The 18,881-nt window shown below is 33.4% G+C and overlaps 4 protein-coding genes and 1 non-coding gene across 6 annotated transcripts; 2 read left to right on the forward strand and 3 right to left on the reverse strand.

The window, feature by feature from the left end:
• The first annotated feature begins 554 nt into the window (after positions 1 to 554).
• Positions 555 to 2,671, forward strand: LOC105790353 (uncharacterized). Its single transcript, XM_012617919.2, has 2 exons — positions 555 to 1,099; positions 1,999 to 2,671. Exons 1-2 carry the CDS (start codon positions 741 to 743, stop codon positions 2,405 to 2,407), a joined length of 768 nt encoding a protein of 255 aa, XP_012473373.1. The 5' UTR covers positions 555 to 740; the 3' UTR covers positions 2,408 to 2,671.
• A 35-nt stretch (positions 2,672 to 2,706) lies between these two features.
• TRNAG-UCC (transfer RNA glycine (anticodon UCC)) lies at positions 2,707 to 2,778 on the reverse strand. The gene has a single exon. It is a non-coding gene; the product is annotated as a tRNA-Gly (tRNA).
• A 1,027-nt stretch (positions 2,779 to 3,805) lies between these two features.
• On the forward strand, positions 3,806 to 8,383 carry LOC105790354 (BTB/POZ domain-containing protein POB1). 2 transcript variants are annotated; one of them, XM_052634575.1, is made up of 7 exons: positions 4,062 to 4,198; positions 4,655 to 4,829; positions 5,032 to 5,163; positions 5,892 to 6,013; positions 6,163 to 6,226; positions 6,336 to 6,615; positions 7,324 to 8,383. In XM_052634575.1, the coding sequence occupies exons 2-7, from the start codon at positions 4,778 to 4,780 to the stop codon at positions 8,141 to 8,143; spliced, it is 1,470 nt and encodes a 489-aa protein (XP_052490535.1). In that variant the 5' UTR covers positions 4,062 to 4,198; positions 4,655 to 4,777; the 3' UTR covers positions 8,144 to 8,383. The 2 variants fall into 2 exon arrangements, with proteins under 2 accessions (XP_012473374.1, XP_052490535.1); XM_012617920.2 differs by lacking the exon at positions 4,655 to 4,829 and having other exon boundaries at positions 3,806 to 4,198.
• Positions 8,384 to 9,570: 1,187 nt separating this feature from the next.
• Positions 9,571 to 10,270, reverse strand: LOC105790356 (uncharacterized). The gene has a single exon (XM_012617923.2). It carries the CDS (start codon positions 10,209 to 10,211, stop codon positions 9,945 to 9,947), a length of 267 nt encoding a protein of 88 aa, XP_012473377.1. The 5' UTR covers positions 10,212 to 10,270; the 3' UTR covers positions 9,571 to 9,944.
• A 3,622-nt stretch (positions 10,271 to 13,892) lies between these two features.
• LOC105790355 (mitochondrial adenine nucleotide transporter ADNT1) lies at positions 13,893 to 18,214 on the reverse strand. Its single transcript, XM_012617921.2, has 8 exons — positions 17,777 to 18,214; positions 17,586 to 17,634; positions 17,322 to 17,485; positions 16,401 to 16,438; positions 15,930 to 16,042; positions 15,520 to 15,633; positions 14,973 to 15,317; positions 13,893 to 14,572 (listed from the first exon to the last, which is right to left on the reverse strand). The coding sequence occupies exons 1-8, from the start codon at positions 17,932 to 17,934 to the stop codon at positions 14,489 to 14,491; spliced, it is 1,065 nt and encodes a 354-aa protein (XP_012473375.1). The 5' UTR covers positions 17,935 to 18,214; the 3' UTR covers positions 13,893 to 14,488.
• Between the last annotated feature and the right edge of the window lie 667 nt (positions 18,215 to 18,881).

Below are 18,881 nucleotides of genomic sequence, written 5' to 3' on the forward strand. Positions count from 1 at the left end.
TTAATGTATGTTCTTCTACTTGTTGATAGACACTAATCCATCATACTGATCATCGAATCGTCACTCGGAGCTCACTAGATGGATTAAAAAAAAAACTTAACATCCCAATGACTTGAATAAAATTTTTCGAATAGTTCAATGACTTTAAATGAAAACTTTCGAATAGTTTAGTTACCATTTTGCAACTTTATAAAACTGAGTTCCTAAAACATAAACTTAATAATAATTTAGTAACCTTTTGGTGTAATTTACTCAATTTAAAATCGAGAAACTAGATTTTAATAGGAAAAAATAAGAGAATAGTGCAAAATTAAATAAGAAATAAGAAATATAAACACTTATTTATTTAAGATAAGGATTAGCGTTTGATTGAGTCTTACATTGATTATTATGAATATTATTATTAATATAAGAAACGTATTTTCCGCTGCTTTTTTCAAACCCCATTTTTCTACCTATTATCTTAGTGATTGGAAAGGACCCAATATTTCTATCGATTATCTTATTGATTAGAGAGTACTATGAGTAATTCTAATTAGAAAATTAATCATGGGCCGGTTCAGATAGATACTTTAAAAAAAACAACCGCCATCCCTCTTAGATTCTCTGGCTATCCAAACAACCCTATCCTGGAAATTTCCCACGTTTTATTCCGTCCAAAGAAAATGGCATTTAACTTCATTCCTTTCGTTTAATCCCACCTTCTCTGCTCCAAATTTTCTCTAGAAAAGTACTTCGAGATGACATTTCTCATGCCTTCACCTGAAGTTTCCACCGCCTTTGCAAAAATTTTCTCTATCCCTACTCCTCACCATAAATTCCTCAAGAGCTGCGCGATTTCGAAGAACGACGACGAGAAAGTTTGGTCAAAGACCAACGCTAGGGTCGGTGTTAAAGATGTCGGCAGTACGGTTTCGGGTTTGAGCCAAAACTTGAGGTTGTACGTACAATTTTCGGCTCCGGTGAAGCGAGGATCGAAGTCCAGCAAAGAGGAAGAGGAAAAGCAGGATTATTACGTGAATATGGGTTACGCTATTCGGACCTTGAGAGAGGAGTTGCCGGACATCTTCTACAGAGAGCTCAGTTTTGATATTTACAGGTTCGGATTCAATTTTCCCGTATTTGATTTCTTCGTACTAATTCATCCTAAGCTTATGTTTTTTTATGTAATTAGATGTTTTTGAATATTGGTCTTTTGCTTGAAAGTTGATTGTTTAGTGTTTGTGTGTGGTGTATAAGGAAGAAAGTATTGGCTCTTAGCTTAGAACATAGAGAGCTCTGTTAATAGTGTCCATGTTTGATTGGTTTTACAAATTGATGGATGGCAAAGGTGGTTTTGTTAAGGTGTGCACTCTATGCGTTTGAACCCTTCTATTGACCAAGGCACAAAGCTCGAAAGAGAAGCGCTTTTGCTCGAGTGAAATAAGGTGCAACATGCATGTGTGTGCATTTTTGTATGTCTATTAGTCATGTACGTGCTTGTGTGTATAATAAGCTTAAAATTTATACTTATGATAATAAACTCTGAATGTTGGTCAAATTTGTTTAGTGAACAATCTAACTTTTCTTTTAATTTTGTTGGCTGGTATGCATGATTTCTTTTGGTCCTGTGCCTGTCTTCGTATACACAAATATTGAGAAGGATCCCTTTTCAAATATGGTTTTTTTCTTTTTTTGTGTATTGCCTTACAAAAATGCATGCGTAGGGGTGTCGAGCTTGTGCCTACTGAATGCGCCTGGCCAAAGAGGTTTGAGGTGCTGTTGTTTGATGCTAAGGCGCAATGCCTAGGTGCTTGTCTTGACAATACTGGATAAAGTTATGCCTTACGTGCATAATAGCATATGCCGCTAGGTCAATGCATGCTGCTGCCTTCCTCGTGCAAATAGATTACGAGCTTTCCTACGTGACACCTCTATAGATGCAGGAGGATTAATTTTCCCATATTCTGTCCGTCTTTATACTCCATATTCTGACAAAGTTACTTCTCCTCTATTTAGGGATGATATTGTATTCAAAGATCCTCTCAATACTTTCATCGGAATCGACAATTATAAGTCATTCTTCTCGGCACTGCGATTCCATGGGAGGATATTTTTCAAAGCTCTCTGGCTTGACATTGTCAGTGTATGGCAGCCAATGGAGAATGTCATAATGGTTCGCTGGACCATCCATGGCATTCCACGAGTCCCATGGGAAAGTCATGGTCGATTCGATGGCACTTCTGAATACAAACTCGACAAGAAGGGAAAAATATATGAGCACCGAGTCGACAACACCGCACTGAATTCACCCCCTAAGTTTCACGTGCTAGCTGTGGAAGATCTAATCCGATCCGTAGGTTGCCCCTCAACCCCAAGGCCAACTTACTTCGAGATCTCGTCGGTTTCACCTCCAGAAAAAACATAATAAAACCACCTTAGGTTCTTCATAAATTTTGGTAAATAATGTGTCTCATGGTTTGTTGAGCTATATATAGCATGAAATGGGTGTTATTAATGTGTAAAAAACTTGGTTTAGATCACAAAGCTAGCACTTAGTATTTGCTTGGGTTGTATTCTCATATTATGATATCAAACAAGTTGTATGGTTTTGTAAAAATACAAGTATATTGAAGTTGATTGTAAAATGGAATTAAATTGATTAAAGTAATAAGATTTTGACTTTGTTGAACCAAGTTTCTGAAAGTGTTCTAAAACAATATTGCCTGCGTTTGCCGGGAGTCGAACCCGGATCTATTGCTTGGAAGGCAATTATCATAACCGTTGGACTACAAACGCTTGGTTGTATGGAGGTTTTATTTTAAATATCTAAAACTAAATATAAAGAACTACAATACTTAATAACTCGATCTTAAGTAGACTTTATGATAATATTCTTGTAGTATGTGATATGAAAGTTTAGCTTTTATTGTTTTATTTAATTATAAATATATTATTAATTTATTTAATGTAAGGCACAATAATAAATTTATTATTAATATTTACTTATTTGTCATTTCAGTCTTAATTTTATTTTTTATCATTTCTTTCGATATTCAAACTTAATTAAATTTTTTTTGCAAAAAACTTATAAACTAATAAATTTTAATGATATTGATGACATTTCATATAATGTATACTTTATTACCGATGTAGATATTTGTTTTTATGAATATTTTGAAATTTTAAAATATTTTTGTTAATTTTCTGATTTTTATGCAATAAATGTGAATTACTACGAGTTATCACTTTAATGTCATTAAATTTTTAAGAGTTTATTTAATCGTTTCATCTAAAAATTATTAATTTAATTAAATGTTAAAAGTTGAAAGTGAAAATGATCGAAAAATAAAATTAGTGTTGAAATGATAAAAAGTAATAAATATTAAAGGGAGTGATCCACTTACATCCTCGATTAATATTTTAACTATTTCGCCATTGAACTTTTCAATATAATTGTTACGCATGTAAATTTTCGAACTGATCTTATATATATATTAATATTTATTTAACGATCGAAAATATTCACTTAAAATAAATAATTAAAAATTTGATGTATAATTTATATGGATAAAATATGAAATATAACTATTAGACCGTAAAATATTAATTGTAAAAGAGATATAAAATAAATTTAAGTCGGTGTAAATTAATAATTCCTTCTATTAAAAACTAAATTTATGAATTATGACCTAATTTAATTTAAGTTTTAAAAAAGATGACAGATGTTACAACATTATTGGGCAGAAAATTTAGGAGTGATTTGTGAAATGGAATAGTAATGTTTACATAGGGAAAACAGATTGTACAGTTAATAATGTGGGCATTTGTAAAATTGGTGCTACAGCTGGTAGCACCAAAGTTCTCTCCTCCCTCGACGTGGATAACGCCTGCTCACAATGCTAGGGTTCCCTTTTGTTTAACGTAACAAAAAAACAAAGGACTGGGTTTTTAGCTGTTTTATTTGGGATGAAAGACCAATTGAATTCGGACCCCACGACGGATATGGGTTCGAGGTTCCGGCATGGAGCCTCTGGCTCCGGCTCCGATGGTGATTTCGGTTTCGCTTTCAACGATAGTAATTTCTCCGACCGGCTTCTTCGGATCGAGATTATGGGTGTCCGATCGGAGTGTCACCCTGATGGTGAAGATTGCACCGGTATCTCCGATTGGGACCACCACCGCAAAAGGCGCCGGGAGGATATCAAGAAGGAAATCGGTTTGTTCCCTATTTTGCTATTTATTTATTTATTTATTCTGTTTGGTCAACTTAGAAAATGAAATGTAATAGAAAATTTAAGCAACTATTATTTAATTGTTAAAGCTGTTCTTTGTAGACCAGAGTTGAGAGGGAAAATAAATAAAAAAATTCAAGGATATACTTGTTTGGGTAAATGGAAAATTTGAAGGAAAATGTTATGAAAAAAAGAGAGGAAACTTTATGGAATACAGCCACTTAAACAAAATTTATAAGGATTTTACTTGTTTGGAAATTTTGTAAATGAAAAATTGTGCTGGAGATTGCTCTTTCTTTGGATGGTCTTAAATGCTATTTCTCTCTGTACACAAAAGGCATAGCCTTTTTAGAGCAAAGAACTTGAAAGCTATGTTATTCGGACTTAGGTGTGAGTGCTCGACACAAAATTATGTTTAATTCTTTTCTTATTCTATGTAGTTGGAGGATCATTCGAGGGTTATATCCCTGTAGTTATGTCCGAATTTGGGTCGGACACTGCTTGTTGGATGCTGATACTTCGAAAATAATGAAGTGGAGCAAAATAGCTTGATGGGCTAAAAAATGATGTTGAGAGCCGATCACATGATAATGTTGTCGAGATGGATTTCAAAGAGTTGAGATTTACTCATTTTTAACATATAAACTTGTCCATGGTCTTTTGTGTTTGTCTCACTTGTTTCCATCAGGGGATTTGATTCCTAGATTACTTTGTTCCATGCTTATGGATGCTTACTTGTTATGATATATTTAAACATAGTCTATTTTATAATATTGGTTGGCTTCTAATAATTTTGCTTTTATTTTACATTCTCCAGTTTTGGATCTTAGTTTATGTCCTGAGGAGCAGATTTTAAATGATAGCCAGCCTGATATGGATGATGGTGCGGGCTGCGAAAATCAAGATGCAGAGGCAGAGGCTGTGGCAATGGCTGAAGAAATACATTCAGGTTTCCATGTTGTTTAGACAATGAACTATTTTGTTGATTGACTGCTTATGTTCTCTTATGTCGAGACTTTAGGAACTTTTATTTGTACAAGGTTGCCACAGGTTGTTGGGTTTTTTAGCAAATAACAATCGAGCAAAAGAGAAAAATACAACAAGCTTAGGTAAAAGTACCATGGAGGCTCTTGTACTAGGAGTAGGATTGCATTTTTCCCTCCCTCTACTAAAAAAATGAGCAAATTAGTCCCTCTACATCAGATCAAAGAGCAAATTGGCCCTTCTGTTAAAAAATTTATTCATTTCTACTGTTAAAACTGGTTCCTGTATGTCATCATGCACGCAACGTGGAACTGTCTGGTTATTCCATCAACCACACCAGTTTTTAACAGTAGAAATGGATGAAAATTTTACCTGAAAGGACTAGTTTGCCCTTTGATTTAATGTACAGGGAGTAATTTGCTCTTTTTTTTAGTAAAGGAGGCAAAATCCAATCTGACTCCTATTACAGGGGCTTCCATCGTACTTTTACCACAAGCTTATTGTTATATATAGAATTTATTCTGCTAAAGGAAAAGGAAATATCTCTATTTTGGGATAGAAACTTAGTAGATGATTTTTATTTGTTCAGTTTAAACTCTTGCTCATTGCGCGCCATGACTGTATATTACTTGGGTCTGGTTTGTTGCAAACTGGTATAGTACATTTCTTTTACCTTGCTTAGAACTTTTGTAGGTGATGAAGATGAAAATAGTAATGAATCAAGTTGGAGCATGGATTGTTCTACAGTTCTGAGAGTTAAAACATTGCATATCAGCTCTCCCATTTTAGCAGCGAAAAGTCCATTCTTCTACAAGGTAAGTGATCACTTTTCTTCATAAAATTTTGTTAAAAAGCAAATAGAAAGAGAGATTTGTATTGCTAGATTGAAAATATAACTTGTTGGAATATTTTTCGCCCTTTCTCTTTATTGGTATTTAATTACTTGATTATTGATTACTTATAGCTTTTCTCAAATGGGATGAGGGAATCAGAGCAACGGCATGTAACCTTAAGAATCAATGCCTCCGGTATATTATAAACTTGTCTATATTTGCTTCATGGTTATTTTTACTTAAATCAAACAAGTTTGAGCAGTCAAAGTTAAATGACGATGCATGTTTGTACTATTATTTACAGAGGAAGATGCCCTTTTGGAGCTTTTGAATTTTATGTATAGCAACACCTTATCTGTCACCACAGCTCCAGCCTTGCTTGATGTGTTGATGGCTGCTGACAAATTTGAGGTTGCCTCATGCATGAGATATTGCAGTTGGTTATTACACAATTTGCCTATGACACCAGAATCAGCTCTGCTTTATTTGGATCTTCCCTCGAGTGTATTAATGGGTGAAGCTGTCCAACCTTTGACTGATGCCGCAAAGCAGTATCTCGCTGCCCGTTACAAGGACGTGACCAAGTAAGCTCCTGTTCTTTTTGACATGAGATCGATAGTTTTATTAGCTTGGCTATGTTGTTGCTTACCTTGTCTAGTTAACTGTGTGGAAACAAATATTTTATACGTTTGATAAGTTTCCATCTGGTGAATGTACCTGAGATGTCCGTCTATTATAGGGACTTGATCAAATTAGTCCCTTTACTAGTAACTGAATCATTTTAGTCCTTGTATTATTAAAAAGAATCAAATAAGGTTAAATTGGAATAAAGTTAACATTTACTATTTAACGGAGTTAATATTTTTAAAGTTTTTATGGTTCTATAAATGAAATGTTTTTTTGCAATTGAAAAAAAAAATTCAAGACATCTTTTTATACCGAAAATGTTTATTTGATTCTTTTTAGTAATATAAGGACTAAAGTGATCCATTTAATAATAGAGGAATTAATTTGACCCAGTCTCTATAATACAGTGACCTCCCAGGTGCTTTAACCGTTTTCGTCTCTACATTGCCCTAGTGAATTTAAATACTAAGCAAAGCCTTAGTGCTAGTCTTTGGTAAAATTCTCTCCCACATTATCCAAGCAGGGGGAAGACTGTCTACAATAACCAACCTTCTCCAACCCTCAAAATAGGGAGCCTTGATCTCCAGGGAACCTTTTAGTCAAAGTGGAAATTATGCATATTTAGAGGCTTATATGTGTATGATTTCGGGGCATATTTTTTCCAGGTTCCAAGAAGAGGTAATGGCTTTGCCACTAGCTGGGATCCAGGCAATATTGGCCAGTGATGATCTTCAGATTGCATCCGAAGATGCGGTGTATGATTTCGTGTTGAAGTGGGCCAGGGCTCAATACCCAAAACTAGAAGACCGAAGAGAAGTGCTTGGTTCACACCTTGCACAATATATTCGTTTCCCTTACATGACTTGCCGGAAACTTAAGAAGGTATTAACATGTAATGATTTTGATCAAGACGTCGCATCGAAACTTGTGCTCGAGGCCCTCTTTTACAAGGCTGATGCCCCATATAGACAACGAAGCTTGGCTGCAGAGGAATCTGCAACCTCAAACCATCGATTCGTTGAGCGAGCTTACAAATATCGGCCCGTTAAGGTAGTGGAATTCGAACTTCCCCGTCAGCAATGTGTCGTGTACCTCGACTTGAAGAGGGAGGAATGTGTAAACTTGTTCCCATCCGGACGAGTCTATTCTCAGGCATTCCACCTAGGGGGACAAGGTTTCTTCCTATCAGCACATTGCAACATGGACCAACAAAGCTCTTTCCATTGCTTGGGGTTGTTTTTAGGAATGCAGGAAAAGGGCTCCACTAGTTTCACGGTGGACTACGAATTCGCAGCAAGATTAAAGCCGACAGAAGAGTTTGTTTGTAAATACAAAGGGAACTACACATTCACCGGCGGCAAGGCGGTTGGCTACAGGAATTTATTCGCTGTACCTTGGACATCTTTCGTGGCAGAAGATAGTATTTACTTTATAAATGGTACCCTCCATCTTAGGGCTGAGTTAACTATCAGATTGTGTTCCTGAGGCGATTGGTTGAGTTAAATTTTGGTCTTTTTAAACCAATGTATAGAAGTTAAACACAGTCCTGAGAGCAGGCTTACAAATATTAATTGATGGTGCTGCTGCCTAGGAGAATCGGGCAGCCTGTCTTATTATTATTAATATCATTATATAGATGCTCCGAAATTTTCAAGTGGAGAGGCTATAATCACATACACTAAGACCATATTATTATTATATCAAATACTAAGATCTTTATGATAATTTCCTCTTCTTTATGACAAAACTCCTAACGAAGCATGGCCTTTAATTGACCATTTCAGAGTTTATTTATATTGGTGTTTGCCTCTTGTACAATTTGATATATGTGTGTGTGTGTGTGTGTGTGTGTATAGATGATGATAATTATAATCAAGTTGCAGATGTTCCGTCGGCCTGATGCACCAAATCAAATATATTTTCATAGACATTTATAATTTGTTTTCAAGTTTCTTAGTCTTTACTAATATGTAATATATACAGAAGCAAATATATATAGTATAATTGAGACTTTTGTATTAAGAGTTAGATTGCATTTTACCATTTCTACTAAAAAAATGGGCAAATGAGTCTCTATATGTTAGTTCAAAGAGCATATTGGTCCTTTCTGTTAAAAATCTTATTCATTTGTAATTAGCATGGTTGACGGAATAATTAGATAGTGATACGTGACATGCCACGTGTACATCATGCTGACAAGCAAGGATCGATTTTGTATAGTAGAAAAGGATGAAAATTTTAATTGAATGACCAATTTGTTCTTTAATTTAACGTACATGAATTAATTTGTCCATTTTTTTTAGTAGAGAGGACAAAAATACAATATGACTCATAATATAGAGATATCCGTGATACTTTTACCTATATATATGTGTGTAAATATAAATATTAAATATTAATATAATTATGATGTCACGATTAGGACCCCAATTCAATTAGGAAATGATTACAAATTCATTCTTTATACAAATTAAATTATATCATTATCGGTGTTTTCATCTTTTATATCATATAAAGCAAGCTACACAAGTATTGTAGAAAAAAGAATGTGACATTATAAAATTATTATAAGTGAGCACTTTTATTACTTAACACTTCATCCATTATAATATTAATATAATTGTTAGGTTCGCGCGTCTTAATCAATATTTAATACTTCATTTAATTAAATAATGAATATAAACATTTCTTTTATATTTAAAATTACTCTTGTCGATTGAGTTTTAACTCGATTGGCATGAGTATTGTAGTCATGAGTTCGAGTGCATTAAAACGCATTATTCCCTTATTTATGAGTCAGGTAGAAACTATTTATAATTCTACGAATTATCTTAAAAAGAACATACATAATTAAAACCTATGGTAAGATTATTTAAAAATTAATAACTTATAAAAATTCATACATAGTAAGATTAATAAATATATATTTTTTATTCTCATTGTGAATGGACTATATTATTATTTGTTTTATTTGACAACGCTTAAAATCACCTATAATTCCTCCTCAACTCACTGATAAATCAGTGAGATAATATGTTTCAAAGCACTTGAATTCACGTCTTCTTACATAGTCTTCCTATATAGTCAACAATACCTATGCGAATCGAACTAATATGATAGATAATTTTACACCCACCTAAACTTTATTTAAAATACATATAGCTCAAAATTACCATATTTTCATAATCAAATTAAACAAAAGATCATAAACACAATGCCCTTTCAGACTCCATAAAATTTTTTTTAAAAGGAGGAAAATTGGGATCCATAAAACAACATTTTGTAGCTAACGAGGCCACAGAAAAGCTCCCATGGCGAAGCTTCTCTTCTGCTCAACGTCGCCGGTGATGGGTAGTCCGTATTCTTTAAGCAAACAATCAAGTTTCCACTCAGGCATGGCTTCGTAATCAGCTTCGGTGTACCTTGGGTAATGCAGCGGCATCTGAAAGTCGCTGCCGCACCAGGTTTTAGCCGCAGCTTGATCACCGTTGTGCAGGCCGCCGGCGCCAAGGGTTGGAGTCGGCGATACCTTGGGTACTGATTCCATACCCATTTCCTTTTGGATAGTGATGCAAGTTTGTTGTAGATGCTGACCTTTTTATAGAGGATTTAATGTGTACATGGAATTGTGTGTTGATATATGCATTGAATGTTGGTGTCTATTTGTAGAGTTGTTAATAGTAGATTGTTATGATCATATATTAGGGTGAATTGCACTAATAGTCCCCCAACTATTAGTAAATATTTTTGGTCACTCAACTGTGAAAAGTTATAAAATATAAAATGATAACCTAATTATTCAATTTTGTTTCCTTTTACACTAGCTGCCTAACCATAGTAGCTTTTAAAATTGACATAATAACAACTTTAACCCTCAACTTTTATGTATTATGTCAATTTAGTCTTGATTCTAAAAGTCTAACCTCAACTTTTATGTATTATGTCAATTTAGTCTTGATTCTAAAAGTCTAACCCTCAACATTTACACATTGTGTAATTTGGTCTTTTTGCATTTTTACTTTTCCTTTTAATAAAAAAGAAATTTGCTAATAATTAAGTGACAATTTTGTAACTTTTTATAATTGGGTGACAAAAAAAATACTAATAGTTGGGTTACTACTAGTCCAGTTTCATTTATATATTATTAATATGATATGAAAAATATAATGTGAATGCCAGGTAGTGAAGTTAAAAATTTTAAGTGGATTAAAATTAAATTATAATCTTTTAGAGGTCAAAATGTAATTTTATACTGTTAATTTGAAGGTAAAAATATGTTTCAAGTTTTTGTATTTTTTTTGTATATTTGGAATTTAGTTCCTTTGTTTTTTTTCTTTCTAGAATTTAGTCTTAGTTTTCGAATTTAAAAATCCAAGGCCAATTGTTAATGCCGTTAACATTCTTTTGTTAAATTTATTTGTGTGACATTTTGAAATTAAATAATATTCACTTGTCTTACTAAGCCTTGGTTCTGTCCCGACCAAGCACCATATAACAAAAAAATGTCGCTGTAATGGATCTGAATTTAACGAAAGAATTTTAACGGTGTTAATAATTAGATTTATATTTTTAAATTTAAAAAATAAAGAGATTAAATTTTTAAAAATAAAAATAAAAATAAAAAAATTAAATTTCAAATTAACGAAGAATATATTCTAGTTACCATTTCTAAAGGGATTACACTTTAAATTTATAATTTATATTAATTTAAAATTTTATATTTTTTACACAAATGATCATTGTTAATGCTTTTTTTGGATTGATACGAATCTATGCTGATAAATGGGTCTAAAAGGTGACGAGATCTGCAAAACTGAAAAGAGATGAGTTATTGAAGTTGTCGGAGCAAACACTCTATCTTTAACATTCAAATTGATAAAAGATACATGATTTTAAATATAAATCACCGGTTCCAACACAATAGCATGTAGCAAATCAAAGTCCGATGAAAAATAGTAAAATTTATAATAATAATAAATCTACTATAACCAAACCTTAGTTATAATCCTATTTTATAATCTAACAAAGAAATTAAAATCACCTTTGCATAAATAGAATTTAGTTGGACAAGAGCTGGATGTGGTACCACTCAGATCTTCTAATTCTAAATACATTACAAAGAATAATTAAAGTATGATATAATACTAATTTTGTTAGTATTTAAATTAACATACCATGAATTATTAAATATAAAAATTCTAATATTCCTTTGAAATTTTTAAAATTTTAATTAGGTCCCTCAATTTTAAAAATTCCCATTATACTTTTTTAAAATTAATTAAACTCTCCTAACATTTTTAGAAATTATTATTAACCTAAAAAAATTTAACAATTTTAATTAGATCTTAATTTTTTAAAAAATTCTCAATCATATGCTTTAAAATTTTTGAAAATTTTATTTAGATCCTCTAAAACTTAGTTCTAAGATCCGTCCTTTGAAAGTGTTATATTTTTATCTTAAATTTTTTCAATGAAACAAGTGATCACCACAAAAACCTAACGATGCAAGTCTCTCGTCATAATTTCTCAACATGATCTGAATATTATCTTCAGGAAACTCATATAATGTATAAAAATATATAAGAAGGATTCCTAATAATATTTATCAATTCATCACATTCAATAGACACTCCATTCGATCTCAACCAAATCAACTCCAACAATACCCTAAACTGATGCATACCACCCCATCACCACACCCAAAGGGTCAATAAACAACTTTACTCAATAAAATCTCCGTGAACCCCTTCATCTTAGTCACTCTTCGCACCCTCAAGAGTCCATCTATGTTGCATAACACAAAGTTTACTTAAGAAAGTTGCTAACCCACATTGATTTGCTCAACATTGAATCAATTAAAGACCACACGTTTAACAGTTAACAAGAACATGAATTCACAGGCATTTGCCCCCACCAGTGGAAAACACGCATTCAATCAATTAATACTTACCTGTTTGAAACGACACATTGTGGCGGCCACACTGCCTATTGCTGATTGGCATTCTTAAACAGTGCTCTGCAAGGCTCAAATAAATGGTTAGAAACAAAGGTTTGAAATAAATATCAACCACTAATGGTGGTGTGATCTTGTACCCTAGCTGTCGGTTTGAAGCAAATAACAAAAGCAATTAATATAGGCCAGAGACTTGGTCAAGCTATCTTTGTACTCTTTTGAGTACTGTTAGGTTTTTGTTAATCCATAATTGCAATCATGTATAATTTTGTGTTAAATGTCAATCAATGTTCTACACGATGGAAAAATAAAAGTACGCTTCAAGTGTGAAAGATGGAAAAATGTTTAAGCTCTGATTCGAAAATGATTTTTTTAGTTACAAGTATTTTTATTTGTTTCACTGTATGAGGTGACATTTAGATAAAATTCTCCTAATAATGATAATTCTAAACTTAGTTCAAATACAGGGAGAAAAAGTTGCAAGGAGTGCATTTCCAACCAAACAGTGAAGTTGGTACTCAGGTGCTGGTGATTGTTGGCTTTGGCGGTTTGATGTGAGAAACTACAATTTCATCTTTATTAATTCATTCTTAACTATCCAAATACAAAGTGAAGTAATACAAACCTTTTTTCAAGGCCAAATTGTTATTGTGCACTTCTTTTCTAATACAATATTGGGCAAGAGCTGAAAGTAACACAATACGAGCGCATGTTAAACGAGTGTCTAGTAAAAGCTTTAACCACCAAATTATATCAAGTTATAATATGTTTTGGTTCTTTATTTGTGTTAGCTTAATGTTGAAGTTATTATACGTAATGAATTATGCATTGAAAATTGGTTTGGTTCTCTATTCATGTTACATAAATCTCTTAAACTAGTGCTGTATGCTAATTTTCATTTTGTTTAAGTTGATACTCATCAGTTTCGTTATTGAAAATTTGTTGATTATTTTCGCAAGTAAAATATCTTTGAAATTAATCTTATAACGTAATCGGATTTTGTAGTGCTAATACACAAATTGAGATGCTATTTGGGTACTTATAAATTATAATTGTTCGAAAAATAAATAAATATACTTCAGTCTTTACTTTTCATAAGTTACTTGGACCTGTTGCTCTATAATGCTTCGGAGGACTCTGTTTTTTTTTTTTTCTTGAAATACCCATATCCAACATACATCCAAACTGAGGTATTGAGAATATATAATCTTCTAAAGATTTTCTACATACACGGAACAATAAGATAAAAATATCTAACACGAGTCCGAGTAACATAGTCTATGGCAGCAATACAACACCATACGCATTGTTCATAGATTTAAAAATAGTTTGCCAAAACAACCATATATAGAGCACTACGATGTCATCATCCCGAAGATGATTGAAGAAAAAACATAATGTATGCCAGAGTTATTGCCATTACAACATGCCTCGACCTTTACCCATTGCAACCAACTTATAAAGTTGAATTTTCACTTCACACTAAGCCCAATCAATCTACTTATTGAGAGATAAAATGTTTGCTAAGCCACAGAAATAACACAATTAATCTAGCAGAGATGGCTTAGAAATTGCCTTCTCGAGTTTTATCGAGAAGGGAAGGCGAATGCGAGAATCGCATTGATGCTAGTTCAGTCTTTTATTGATACAGAACATGAATGGGGGAGCTGAAAAGCTACAGAGTTCACAAGGAAAACATTGGAAACCATGGGAACAAATTATGGGCAGGCTCGTATAAGTTTCTAAACTCATTTTTGTGTGATGAGACGAAAAGAAAAAGGTTAAAAGGTTGTTCCCTAGTTTATCTTACTCTATATCCCCTTTACCTACAAAAATAGCACACATCCCTAAAAACATTGAGTAGAATTGGTACCGGTTTAGTCTGATATTCTGATTTCAACTCCTAAAATGTCTTTCACCACCTCATATGTCACGAACGCAATAGCTATTGAAGGTACAACCTGGAAAAGAAAATGAAGGGGACAAACAATATTAATTATCAACAATTGAAGGGCATTTTTATATTCAATTGTAAAAATAAAACATTGATTACATTACAGAACCATGAAAAATAATTTCAAGTCATCAAGTAGGTTCTTTTCAATACTAAATAACAACTTATACTAAACTAGGGCATAAACTGTGGTGCAACCGAGAGAGGATGGCAGATGTTAGTGGATTATAAGACTTGCATCAGTAATGCGAAAAGGCTTAGGGAGATAAACTTTTTAAGAGCATATGCAAATAACAATTTGATGCGTACAGCAAGAGCAGGACCAGCACACAGTATCAATTACATGGAAAAATTGTTATTCCTGAATTCATAAACTTGTGAATGAAAGTGAATCAAAAGACACTGACCTTCACAGAATTAGGGACCAGACCCTTGTATAATGCTCCAAAGCCCTCGTGCCTAACAGTTTTCCTGAATGCATCGATCATGCCAGTATACTCAAGAGGAGCCTTATTCCTCCCATCACCAGTGACAACTGATGCAGCATCTTTCCATCCTACCATTTGCATTCTTCTGCGGATGACATCGAGAGGGTAAGCAACAGTTTGCCCAACAGTTCCAGCAGCAGCCCCACAAGCAAGCCTCGTTGTCACACTCAACTCAGAGTCCTCAGCAAATCCGAATTGTTTATTTTTTATTAACCAATCTTTTAGAGACTCGTACACAGCAAAATTCAAACCCACATATGGTATCTGCAAACATAAAATGAGTCCGATATCAACAATGCAAAACATAAAGTAAAGCATTCTCTTTGTCAAGTATTATAGTAATTCACCAACAGTTTACTCAGTGATCACTTTAAACCACCCAAAATGGGGATACAGGCATTAACAGCCATCACATCCAAAACCATTAATCTATGAAACTCCAAATAGAAGAAAATAAACAACTCACAACTCCAATGACTGAAGGAAGCCAACCCTTGTACAATGCCCGTGGGCCTTCTTGCCGCAACACAGTTGACAGAGCATGGAACATTCCTCTGTACTGAAAAGGAGAGCTGTCTGTCTGCAATATAAACAATTAAATGATTAATTGCTCATGTAGCAAAACTATAAGGAACTATCCCTGATATCAAAGAAAGAAAATGCAGCAGCTAAAAACAAAATCAATATTTTCTTTGATGAATTAAAATAATTTTCAAAATTTTCTCCTAAAAAAATAAATAAAGGAAATAACAAATTGATGTCCAAAGTTCATTATTTACCACAATGTAATCTCTTTCATCTTGATAGCGTTGAGATAGATTAAACCAAAAAGTGAAACAACATCAGCCAAGTGAAACAATATTTAAGAGATAATACCTGTACAGTAAGCCTGCCTCGTACCATGTCCATTGGGTAAGTTGCAGACATGGCAATTATTCCAGCACATGCTCCAGCTCCAAGGCGTAGAAGAGGAGTGAGTTGAGCATCTTCTGCAGAATTAACAACAAAGAGAACCCTCATATGAATATTCCAGATTTCAAGGAGATCTGTATATAAATTTCATAATACATGAGAATATCTGCTTGGTTTTATATCACATGACCGAACATTAATGAACTTGACAACAAACTTTATCCTATAATGACAAGTGACACAATATTTCCAGAGCCCAATGCTTTTATCTATGATTATTATGGCTGTGAGACCACAAAGCATGTAAAGGACAAAACTCGTAGTGTCTTTATTAAAACCTAAAATCACAACTGAATTCTGTATGTGATAAGATAATGCAAACATGATATGATTGCTCATTGCCCAGAAAAAAAGCGATGATAAAATTAGCAATACCATTGCCAGTTTGCTGTTGATATAGATACAGGATTCCCCTGTCACAAAAAAAAAAAAACGAGGAACAATCAGCAAAGAGAAATTTCAGTTAAAACTTTAACATGTGTGGTTGGGGAGTAAAAAGGAAAGAAAACTCTGCAGCCCCAAGGAACTTAAGGCTGATAGGTTGCACTTGATCAACCAAAAACGATCATGTAATATCAGTTCGAATCAGTGTTGCCCAAGCATGCACCAAGGCATTGTGCCTTAGAGTCAGACAACAAAAATGCCTCAAATCCTTGCAGGCGAGGCACATTTGATTAGACACGCTTTCTGGAAGGTGATAGGCACAAAAAAGCCCGCTTGGTTGACGTTCTCTTTAATTTCTTCTTTATGTTAAACTTTTTTCATTAGTTTTGCCTCTAGTAGCAAAAAAGGGGTACTCGGCAACAATATGGTACAATAAGAAAATCATGCATATTGACTAGCAGAAGAAATAGAAAATTTTGCCAGTTTTGTAAATAAGCTGGACCATTATTTAGAGTAAATATCATGTATATCTTAAGCTTATTTTATGAGTATACACACGCACATAAAAAAATAAACATATATATACATATTGTGCCTTGCTTCAATGGCTAGCACTTTTTTTTTGCGCCTTATTCCTCAAGCAGTATAAGTGTTCAAGGGCCTCGACAGCGACTTGCACTCTTGACAACACTAGTTTGAACTTCTCTTTGTTCAGTCACACATGAACTGATCAGTGACCAATTGATCATCAAATTTCTAGGGACCAAGTAAACATTAACCTAAAAATCCTAACCAATTTCACTAAAACAGATCACTCAAGCTTAGCAATACAGAGATGATTGAAAAGAAAGTCAAATCAATCAACAGAACAATAAATAGCAAGTTGTATTGAACAGAGTTCAGGAACCCTACTTTGAAGCTTGCTCATAGCTGAAGAATTTGACCGCAGAGTTTGGAACAATGCGTGCACAATTAGTACCATTGCCCTTGAATAATCCACGAAAACCTTCCGTTCTCCAAATGTACTTCAAGCCTTGAACCGTTCCGTTGTATTTTATACTATGTGGATTCTGAACCTGCATTGTTTTATTTTTCAAGAGAAGTTTATCATTTCAGAAATCGAAGCATTCATTTTTCTCAATGCAATAAATTTCAAAGAAATTAAACAAAATAAACCTGAAGTAAAATCTTTAAACGTTCCAAAGGAGCAACGGCAGTTCGTGACCTGCATAATTCAATGTTCATGTTCATGTTCCAAATTATAAAATCCGAGATATTCAAATGTCTTCAGAAAAAATTTCTTCCTTCGGCACAAGCAAACACTCCTTAGAGTGTGTGTGTGTGTGAGAGAGAGAGAGAGAGCTCACAGTCCACCGGCCACGCCGCCGGCAACGAGAGACTTGCAGATGCTAAGAATAGCATAGCTAGGTGCCTTGACGCCCTCTCTCGCAAGCTTCGCTTCCTCGGCTAAATTAACGATCGTCGAAACCGCCGATTCGCTAGTCTTCACATCCTCCGAAGCCATCGAAAACCAGAAAAAAAACACAAAAACACACTGAAAAACTCTTCGAAGTCCTTCTCTCTCGACGGAAAACCCTAAGAAGGTTCTTTTTTCCCGGTAGGATTGAAGGGATCACGGATTATCGAGGAGGATAATCCGGCGATCGAAAGGATCGGATCTCCGAAGCAATTTATAGTAAAAAGAGGTTCCACATTTCTCTCTTTTTCCTATTTTTTTTTCTAGTTTTTGTGTTCGTTTTTGAGAGAGGTGTGGTGGACTGGTGGTGGCGGCTGGTTCGAGAGCTTGAGATGAACTATTTGAGTGCGTGTAATGTCGTTGCTTTAAGAGCGCGTGGATTTGGTAAAGGTTTTTCTATTTTCTTTTTGAAGAGGATAATATGCAGTGTAAACTACACAACAGCGTACAGTCACCGAAGGTGATTTTTTTTAAATTGTTGACCCAGTTATAAGTTGTTTTTTTTCTCCAAATATGAATTTTTTAAATTTCGTCAATTAATTAATTGAAATTATTATTATTATTTGTCTATTTTCATTAATGTGTTAGTTAAAATATTAATATAATAATAAATTTAACTCTTAATTTTTATATATTTTATTAATTTAGTCTTAATTTTAAAAATCAACTTTTAAAATTTATAAATAATTTTAATTTAATCCTAATTTTAAAATTTTCAAAATTATATAAAATTACATAAAATTTTCAAAATATAATAATAACTTTAAATATATATAAATATATAATAATTAAATTAAATTTTATATTAATAGATATATTAATATTAAATAAAAATAATTAATAAATATTAAATAAATAAATAAAACCCCTCCGATCTCTCCCCCAGTCACCACCATCCTCCCTCCCCCAATAACTAAGGGCATAATTAGGGGATGGCAAAACCAGATTTACCGTAAAATGAAAATTTTTTATTTAAAATATTTAAAATTTTAATT

This window comes from Gossypium raimondii, chromosome 8, assembly GCF_025698545.1.
Source record: "Gossypium raimondii isolate GPD5lz chromosome 8, ASM2569854v1, whole genome shotgun sequence".
Classification (NCBI taxonomy): Eukaryota; Viridiplantae; Streptophyta; class Magnoliopsida; order Malvales; family Malvaceae; genus Gossypium; species Gossypium raimondii.